At 43.1% G+C, this 10,551-nt stretch overlaps 1 protein-coding gene across 11 annotated transcripts in view; it reads left to right on the top strand.

Moving 5' to 3' along the window:
- Positions 1 to 10,551, top strand: part of Ccl25 (C-C motif chemokine ligand 25) — a 46,144-nt gene that overhangs the window by 549 nt on the left and 35,044 nt on the right. For 4 of the 11 annotated variants that reach the window (XM_029480281.1, XM_029480283.1, XM_029480275.1 and 1 more), the window contains exons 2-3: positions 2,011 to 2,147; positions 9,950 to 10,187. Coding sequence is in view for 1 of the 11 variants with exons in the window: in XM_029480284.1 (XP_029336144.1) it covers positions 10,169 to 10,187 (19 nt within the window). In the remaining 10 variants the exon portion in view is untranslated. Of the gene's footprint in view, positions 1 to 448; positions 489 to 2,010; positions 2,148 to 5,324; positions 5,743 to 8,761; positions 9,219 to 9,574; positions 9,706 to 9,949; positions 10,188 to 10,551 lie in introns of those variants that run through there. The other 7 variants (XM_029480276.1, XM_029480277.1, XM_029480278.1 and 4 more) reach the window with 7 other exon arrangements.

The following is a 10,551-nucleotide window of genomic DNA, read 5'->3' on the forward strand; positions in this document are numbered from 1 at the left end:
CCTCTGTAAAAGCAGCTAGTGATCTTAATTGCTGAGCCATCTTTCCAGCCCCACTTCCTTCGAAATTTAAAATGCCTACTATGTGCCAGCCAGTCGGGCAGTGACCAGAAAAACAACTGCCTGTGCCTTTTGGAGGCTGCTGTTCTGGGCTAGTGCTATCAGAAACGTACATGCCACCCTGTTTGATTGAAAACTTCTCTATTGTCTCTACCTCTGTCCACCGTTTTTTTTTGCGTGTTTGTTTTCTTTTAGTCGGGATCTTCCTAAGTAGTCCTGGCTTGGAACTTATACATCATGCTGACCATTGCCTCATAGAGATCTATTTGCCTGCCTCTGTTTCCTGATTGCTGGGGTTTAGGGTGATGTTTCATATGATCCAGGTTGGCCTTAAGCTCTCTGTGTAACGAAGGATGTCAGTGAAATGATCCTTTTGCTTTCATCTTCCAAGTTCTAGGATTACAGGCCTGCAACACAGCCGCAGCGTGTAGGTAATCTTTTAAAAGTAGATCTACAGGATTTTAAAAAATGTTATATTTAAAATTTTTAATTATGTATGTATTTGTTTGTATGTATGTACGTGTTTTTAAAAGGTGGTGTTTGTGTATATGTGTATAATATGTATATATTATAATATGCATGGGTTTGTGTGAAAGTCAAAGGATTACTTGGAGGCGCCAATTCTTCCATCATAAGAGATATGGGGGGTTGAACTCAGGTTTACACTCAGCAACCAGTGTCTGTTCAACTGAGTCATCTGTATAGCCTGCGATGTCCTTTTAAAAAAAAAAAATTAGTTTATTTATTCACTTAACATCCCAATTGCTGCCCCCACTCCTGGTCCCCTTTTCACAGGGTTCCCTCATTCCCCTTCTCCTTGTCCTCTGAGAGGGTGGAGCCCCTCACCCTGGCATGTCAAGTCTCTACAGGGAGAGGCACAACTTCTCTCTAAGGCAGACAAGGCAGCCCAGTTAGGGGAGCATATTCCGCTTGTGACATTCTTCATCAGCTCTGTACAGTAAAACTTTAAAGAAACCACAAAATTGTCAGCTATATGGCAACTTAAATTTTTAAAATTATTAACTTATGGGCCAAGGGCGTAGCTTAGTGGTAAAGTACTTTCCTAGCACATCCAAGGAGGTTCACAAAAGAAGAGGAAAGGGAAAAAAAGGACATGGATATAGTTTGGTGGTTGAGTGTCTTCATGACATACACAAAGAGATAAAGTAGAAGGGTCAAAAGTTCATAGACAGGATGGAAAGATGGCTCAGCAGTTATGAATAGTGTTACTTTGCAGAGGACCATGATTCAATTCCCATCAACCCATCTGTTGACTCACAACTAACTTTAATTGCAGTACCAGGGGTATAGCACCCCCTTCTGTCCTCCAGGGGCACTGCACTCATGTATACAAAGCCACACTCAGGCATACATATACATACGTGACTCACAAATAAAAATACAATCTTCCCTTTAAAAAGAATTTCATCCTTGACTATGTAGCAAATTCAAGGCCAGCCTCAGCTACATGTGACCCTTTTTTTTTAAAGTAAGTTATTAGTTGAAAAGGTAAAAATAACAGGTCTGCAAGATGGTTGAGCAGGATGAGGCACCACCTGACTTCCATCTCCAGGACCCACATGGTAGAAAGAGAGAACTGACTCCTGCAAGTTGCCCTGCCTTGTTTAGCCTCTTTAGTAGAAGATGTGGCCCTTACTTTCATATCCACACATTGGCACACACAGTTTGTTTGTTTGTTTTTAATGTAAAACCCAGATATTTTTAATAGCTTTACTTAACCATATTTTAACATATGATCAAAGTTAAGAGTTATGAGATCTTTTGCCAGGAGGTGATGGTGCATGCCTTTAATCTCAGCACCCAGGAGATAGAGGCAGGTTTGAGGTCAGCTGGTCAGCAGAGCAAGGCTATCCAGAGAAACCCTATATGAAACAAAAAGTTATGAGATCGTTTATATTTTGTGTTTTTCCTCCATTTGTTTTTGAAATCTAGTGCACATTTGCGTATCAAGTTGGACCTGTTGCATTTCAAGGATTCAGCAGTCCTACGTTGCCACTGGACCATGAGGAGGCAGAAGGAAAATCAAGTGGATTCCATCTGCAGTGGTTTTTAAAAGGGCAAGAAGAAAAGTAAGCTGGGGAAGGGTATATGGAAGGAAGGGATTGTAGTTCAGAGGGTAAGCCAGGAAGGTGGGCTCTAAAGATGGAGTGTGAACAGGAATCAGAGGAGTTGGGAAAGTTACAGTCTTTGTTGTTTAGCATTGCCCTGTAGCTCATGCAGAAATTATGGGTCTGGGGCCTAGGAGATAGCTTAGTGGGTAAGAGGTTTGCTATGCAAGCATGAGGACCTGAGTCCAGAGCCCGGTACACACATAAAAAGCCAGGCATGGACTGTGTGTCTGTAATCACAGTGCTGTGGGAAATAGTGGTGGGAAGATGGATGGGTCTTGCTGGCTGCCAGTCACTCTGTCTCAAAGGAACAAGGCAGGCAGTGATAGAGAGCAGGATATCCATTGTGGGGTAGTTGGTCGTGGCAAGAAGCTTGGTGAGGTTGAGTGGGTTCAGAGACCCCAGCTCCCATCTGAGCACAGTAGGTGTGTTTCCCTGCTCCTTACCAGACTCCTGGCCTGAAACACATGACCACACGCCACACATAGGGATGTGACAACCACGTAGCACAAAGCAGTTCTCCATGCCAATGAGGTGTCTAGATGGGCCCTGGGAATTTAGCTAAGCTTTTCTTCCCAGACATTCCTTCCTGCAAAAGGTAATCTCTGGTCCACCCTGAGGAGGTTGTATGCACCCATTTGCCATGATGAACAGTGACTGAATGGTCTGGATAAGCATGGACTGTCTCCCATCAAGAACTGCCATGGGAAGCATGGAGGGAGCCTTCATCTGCAGAGCTTCCAAGTCTAAGTCTCCTGCAGAAGGCCCCTCCTTCTGGTCGGAGTCGTTGTCCGTGTTGTCCCCCCGGCCCCCTTGTCCTGGTCTTGTCACCCTCAGCCATTGGGCCCCGGACTCCTCCTCCTTGTGATTTCCAGGGGCATTTGGATGTCCAGGAGCCAGGGAAGCCCAGCTTCAGCCTCAGCCTGTGCCGTTTCTCTTACTCAGGCTAAGGCCCCCAGCCTGGGCTGCATCCTCTCTCTCTCTCTCTCTCTCTCTCTCTCTCTCTCTCTCCCTCCCTCCCTCCCTCCCTCCCTCCCTCCCTCCCCACACACACACACCCAGAGTGGTGCTTCCTGCAAGCCCATCACCGAATGGTGGCATAGGGTAAGATGTAGTCTAACATCTTCCATTTCGCCAGCTTAAGTGGTTTTTAGCGGCAAGATGGACCATGGGACCACATCTGGCATATACAACATGGGACATACTCAGCTGACACATACCCCAGCTGGCGACCCACAAGACCCACATCAGCATTCTGAATTAAACAGACTGTGAGTAACCCCTGGCACTAGGCCAAAAGACTCAGACCTTCCCACTCTAAAGACAGATATGTCCTCTTCCCACTTTTGTTTTTGGGCGGAGCTACTGCACTGACCCCCATCTAAATCCAGACAGTCCAAGGGACCATTGACAAAAACTCCGAGGCAGAGCTGGCTCCAGAGCCACAGTGGCTACTCCAACTGGGCCAAGAACACACAGTCCATTGCCTTCCTCTGACCTTCGTATGTGTGCATACATTCAGGCATACAGTATACTTGCACACAAAGATGAATGTGTCCCTTATCAACTCTTCCCAATTCAAACTTGATGTTGGGTACTTAACAATGGCTAGTTCACTAAAGGTCTGAATTTTTTATTATAGTTATGTGTGTATGTAGGTGTGCTTGTGTGGATGGGTATGTGTATATTCATGCATGCAAACATGTGGTCACATGCATGTAGAGGCCAGAGATCCCTCTACTATCATTCTTTATGTGCTGTCTGTCCTGTTTTTCTGAGACAAAGTGTCTTTATTGACTTAAAAACTTGTTAATTAGACTAGGTCTGGCCAGGGAGCCCCAGGGATCTACCTTTGTCTTAGGGTTTCTATTGCTGTGAAGAGATACCATGACACAATTCTTAAAAAGGAAAACATTTAACTGGAGCTGGCTTATAATTCAGAGGTTTAATCCATTGTCATCTTGGTGGGAAACATGGTGGCATGCAGGTGGACATGATGCTGAAGAGATAGCTGAGACTTAGTTCTACATCTAGATCTGCGGGGAACAGAAAGAACAGTGGACCTGGCTCCAGGATTTTAGACCTAAAAGCCCACTCCAGTGACACATTTCCCCCAACAAAGCCACACCTACTCCTAACAAGGCCACACCTCCTAAAAGTGCCACTCCCTATGGGGCCATTTCATTTAAACCCTCACATTTCACTCCTTGACCATACAGTCTGATTTATCTTTTGGTCCTAGCTCTTTAAAGGATCCCCAGTTGCGGCCTGGCGGTGGTGCCACACACCTTTAATCCCAGCACTTGGGAGGCAGAGGCAGATGAATTTCTGAGTTTGAGGCCAGCCTGGTCTACAGAGTGAGTTCTAGGACAGCCAGGGCTACACAGAGAAACCCTGTCTCAAAAAAAACAAAAAAAAAAAAAAATTAAAGAAAAAAAAGGATCCCAGTTGCTAGTCAACTGGCCCTTTAAGAATTCTTAGCTGTAAGAGCTGCTTGACCCCATAACCTTTAGTATTGGTTGCCTCTTGAGTTTCTGGGAACAGGATAGGATATCAAAAAGTCAGCAGAGGCTAAGAGGGACTGGGGGCTAGCAGACTGAGGAGAAGGCAGTTGATACAGAAGAAGAAAAAGTCAAGCGAGGACACCCTGAGATGAGCAGGTTGATAGCTAATAGGTTAGAGAACGGTTGTTATAATGTGGAACTGTTAGTATTAGGAAAAGTGGGAGAAGGGACTGTTTAAGCAGACTGTTGGGGAACTGAGGAGATGATTGGGAGAAACATTTGAAGGGGCTGGCTGGAAACTGGGAGGAATGGCTTGGAAAGAAATTAGATTCAGATACACACACACACACACACCCCAATCCTTTTTTCTCTCCTATCTAGTGTTAGAGGGTGAAATGGGGGTGGGGATAAAGAGTGGGAGAAAGAAAAAGCAAAGACCATAAAATAGCAAAGTCCAGCTGTAAACCACTATAGACTTGTAGCCACACCATAATGCAAAATGTACTTATTCAACTTCAAAAGTACCCATTTTCTGTAACAGTCTCAACCCTGTTTAAAAATCCAAAGTTCAGAGTCTCTTCTGAGACTCATGGCAATCTCTTAACTGTAATCCCTGTAAAATCAAAATGGAAAACAAACAAAACACAAAACAAAACCAGGTCACAAAAAACTTAAGGTGGTTCCAAAAGGGAGGGAGGGAGCATAATGCATAATGGACCAATGCGAGACCAAAAACCAGTTAGTGCAAACTAAATTCTGCATCTCCACGTCTGATGTCATAATGCTCTTCAGATCTCCAGCCCATTCAGTTTTGCTGAACACTCTTCTTGGGTTGATTCTACTCCCTGTTAACAGCTTTCCTTGGCAGGTATCCTACAGTTCTGGCATCCCCAACATCTTGGGGTCTCCAAGGCAATACAACCTTAACCTTCACAGTTTCACACAGTGGCCTCTCTGGGCCTGCATTCAGGGACATCCCTGACACAAGCCTGGCCTCAGCAGCTTTCCTTGGTTTCGGAGGGAGATTCTGTAACCCTTTCCTTACCTGTCTTGTATCCTTGCCTCTAAAACCGGGGCCAAGTGGCTGAAGCTTCCAGGTTCTGCTGCTTGCTTGGGCTGGCAGGCAGAGGCTCCCTTGTTTAATCACATCTGCATAAGCTTTATGGTTTTGATGATTTCCTTTGCTACTTAAGCTTTTCTTTAATTCCTTTTCACAAGTTGGAAGCTTAGCTGGATAGATCTTTCCCTAGACGCTTCTTACTATTCCTTTTATTTCATTTAATCTGTTTATTTCCTTAAACTGGGGCCTTAGCTCCATTATACTTCCTAGTGCCCCTTTTCTCCTCAAGGTGTACATTTTGTATAGTTTTTCTTCTTCAGCTTGCTCTTTTATGTATGTCTATGAATTATATGCTTGCCTGGTACCAATGGAGACTGTAAGAAGGTATGGGGTCCCCGGTAGTTAGGGAGAGCTGTGAGCTACTATGTAGGTGCTAGGAATTAAACTTAGGTCCTCAGGAGGAACAAATAGTGCTCTTCGTAAACAGCATTTTTTTAAGCCACCCCTCCCTTTTTTAAATGGTGTCATGTAGCCCAAGCTGGCATCAGACTTCATATGTAGCTAAGGATGACCTTGGACTCGTACTCCTGCTTCTACCTCCCCAGAACTGGGATTACAAGTATGTACCACCGTGCCTGTAGTTGGTATACTTTTATTTTTTACCATGTAGGGTCAAACTCAGATTGTCTCACTTGGCACAGTTCACCTCTAAGCCATCTCATTGGCCATAGACTATTTATATTTTCAGAAATATAACAAAAATGATTTTTTTTATTAATTTATTTTGAGATGATCTTACTCTTTTAGCCCTGATGGTCTGGAACTCACTAGCCTCAAACTCTGCCTTGAGCAAGATATGCCTGCCTTTGTTTCCTAAGTGCTGGGATTAGAGGTGTCTCCCGCCTCTTCTCACTACTATAACTGTTACCAGACCTGGTAGTACTGATTGGTATTCCCTGCTATTCTTGAAGCTCAGAGTAATAGTTTATCCATCTGTAATCTTATTTGGGAGGCTCAAATACGATTATCACAAGTTTAAGACTAGCCTGGGCTACATATCAAATCTAGGATAGCAATAGTAATAATTTTTAAAAATAGAGCTAGGGACATTAAAGGTCGTGGGGCTGCCTAGTATGTGTGAGGCCTGAGACTCAGTCCTAGGTACTGAGAAGGGGAGGAGGAATAGCTCAGTCAGTAAAATGCCAGGTGCACAGGCTTGAAGATCTAGCATTGTCTTACACTGACATAATGCCCTAACACTGACATAAAAGCTGAGCCCTGTGCCACACCTTTTAAACTCAGCACAGGTGGGATGGAGATAGACAGATCCCTAGAGCTTATTGCTTAGCTAGCCTAGCTGAATTGATGAGCTCTAAGCTCAGAGATCCTGTCTCAAAATTAAGATTTAGAGCCAGTGAGACAGCTTAGATGCATACATACACCCACATACATGTTTACATGCCCACATGAACACATCATTACCACTGCACACACATACACATACAAACAGTAATAATTTATTGTAATTAATAGGCCAATATTGATGACTTGTTTTTGATTATTCAGAGTATTTTTCTCTAATACCTGTTTTCCAGGGTCCCACAAAGATTACAACATACAAATTAATTTTTCTGTCTAGTTCCTTCTTGGCTGTGACAGAATCACAGCTTCCATATTTGTGATGACCTTTACACTTTTAAGAGGTACAGGTCAGGTATTTTATCCTTTGAAACTAGGTCTGTGTAGCTTAGAGCCATCTTGTTGTCTAGAAAAACAAACAAACAAACAAACAAACATCTTAGAACTCACAATCCTCTTGGGTGCTGGATTTATAGGTATACCTCACTGCACCTGGCTGATGAGTTAGTTTGGAAGGTGTTTCTTTGTTAGAATAGTCATAAGATTGTGGTAATGGGTTATTGACCGAAAGGTAAAATCAGCCAATCAGTTTTCCACCCATCATACTGTGTGTGTTTGTGAATGTGGAAGGCAAAGGTTGACATCTGTTGTCTTCCTCAATCATTATCCATCTTTTTTTTTCCATTTTATTTTTTGAGACAGAGTCTCTTATTGAACCTGGAGCTGACTGGTAGGCTAGGCTGGCTGGCCCATGAGCGTCAGGGATCCTCCAATGAGGGTCTCTGTTTCCTCAGTGCCAAGACTATAAGTATGCATCACTGTGCCCAGTTTTTTATGTGGGTGATGGGGATCTGAACTCAGGTCCTCATGCTTGCACTAGAAGCATTTTATTTACTGCGTCATCTCCCCAGTGCCCTCATATGTTAAGGTACATCCATCAACATTATTTGGTTGGTTGGTTTTGCTAGAGCCTTCAGCATGCTAAGTTATTAGTCAGGGTTCCCTAGAGTAGCAGAATGAATATCTTTTTCTGTATATATAAAATGGGGAGTTATTAGATTCACAGGCTGTGTTCTAACCAACAATGGCAGGCTATGAATGGAAAGTTAAGAATCTAGAAATTGCTCAGTCCATGAGGCTAGATGTCTCAGTTGATCTTCCGAAGATGTTGAAATCCCAAAGAAATAGGCTCAAGTGCTAGTGCATGCTAGCAAGACAAGAGCAGGCCGACAAAGAGCAGAGCCTTCCATGACCTTATATAGGCTTCCAGCATGTGTGGCTCAAATGAGAGGTGTGTCTTCCTGTCTCAAAGGTCAAGACTAGAAGTGGAGTCATCTACTTCAAACCAAGCAAAAAGTCTCTCACAGGTGTGCCCTCCATTTCTGGATTATAGTTTATTCCAGATGTAGAACCAAGAATAGTTATCATAGTAACCATTTTCTGACCTCCACAATACCTACACTTGCATGTACATGCATACACAGAAACATGCACATACATAATTTTTAAAAATAATAATTAAAATAAAAACAATGGGAAGAGCCAGTCCACTCTGGGTAGTACCAATCACTAGACAGAGGTCCTGAGGAAATTGAGCCATGCTCAAGTAGTCAAGTATGCATGCATTTTTTTCTTTGTGCTCTTCATTGTAGATATGGCAATCAGCTGTATGACGTTTCTGCTTTCACTTCACAATGATCAACTAGAGTTCATTCTCTGCTTTTATTTTAACTGAATACTATTTCATTTTGTTGTTCAAACGGTTCTGATTTTGGCCATTAGAATTTCTTTCCGTTGATTGTTATGGTCCTTGATTATTATCACCAAACATGTTAAGGTTCCTGGACACTTCTAACTCTAGCATTGCAAGATCCTGCAGGCTTGTATTATATACTTCTTACCTCAGTCCTGAAATAAACCATTTCTCCAAGAAGTCTTGGATCTTTGTGTAAGAGAATGATATTAGCAATTAAGATGAAGGTTAATCGGATGGTTTAGTGTGTGGAAGACGTACTGCCCAAGTCTAATGACCTGAATTAGGTTCCTGGAAGCCATATGGAGATGGAAGGAGAGAATTGACCTCCCAAACTTGCCTTCTGACATCTACAGGTATTCCATGTTATGTGTGACTGCCTGCCCTCACAGACCAGATATTTTATATATATGTGTGTGTGTGTGTGTGTGTACATATATATACATATATATGCACAATATTTTTTCCCTTTTATACAGGGTCTCACTATATAATCCTGGCAGGCCTAGAAGTTGTTATGTAGAACAGGTTGGACTAGAACTATCAAAAATCTACACGCCTTTCTGTGTGCTGGGATTAAATGTGTACATTACCACGCTCAATCACATTTTTTAATCAGAAACTTGAGATGCGATATGAGCTCCGAGAGCATGTACTACTAACTTATATTGTTTCTTTTATACCAATACTTGGTTGTTGTTTTGATCCTCAGGCTGGAACCTAGGGCTTTGTTACTGCTAGACAAGTATTCATAGTACCAGCCCTCGTCACAGTTCTGTTAATCATCCCCATTGTACCAGGTTTAGTCACTCAACTCTGGAGATATAGCAATGAGCATACAAGGTGTGTCATCTAGCTTAATATCAGCCCTTAGAGACGTGAGGGCAGCTCCAACATTTGCTTTATGGCCTTGGGAAGTTAATTTCCCCTTTTTAAAATGGGGGAGGGGAATGATGGCAATACTTCCTGAAACGTTATGAGAACTAGAAACCCTGGCAGAGCTTGAACAAGTGTTTATCACATTTTTCTCCGTCATTCTAGGGAATCAGTCCCAAAGCCCCCACTGTTGATTAACTGTTTCCTCCAGATTGAAACATTTTCTTCTGGACAGAAATGGAAAGCTCATACAACTTAGAAAGTAAAGGAAACGTCCAAGTTTCAGGAAGAGTTTGCAAGCTAGAAGATTCACAAGGAACTTCACTGGCCTACAGAAACAGTAACCATTACTATGAAGAGAAAAGGAAAGTGTCCTGTGGCTGAACTGAACTGTCTTCGAGGTCATTAGAGTGCCAGGCCTGCAGCTTCTATGAGTCGTCATGTGCTAGGTGAGCTTTTCAGTGACTTGCATGTCTCCGCCTAAGTGCACTGCCTGGTTCATGCTAGACTTGGGTAGAATGATTTCTGCACACTGGCACCCCATCTAGAATGAATAGACAAGTCGTCCTTCTTGGCTCAGGAAGTCACAAACACCTGTTTATATTGAACAAGTGCTCTACTGCCACGCTGTACTCCCAGCTCCTTGTTTTCTCTTTAGGTTTTCTGGTTAGTGTCAGCCCTTGAGTAAGAAAAAGCAGACAGTCATGTTTGGCCCAGGTTGTTCTTGCTGTACCTCCATATCCCAGTTCCTTCAACACAAGCTGCACTGCTCAGAAGGTTAGGAGACGGCTGAGGATTTTTTTTTTTTTTTTT

Source organism: Mus caroli, chromosome 8, assembly GCF_900094665.2.
Source record: "Mus caroli chromosome 8, CAROLI_EIJ_v1.1, whole genome shotgun sequence".
NCBI classification, from domain to species: Eukaryota; Metazoa; Chordata; class Mammalia; order Rodentia; family Muridae; genus Mus; species Mus caroli.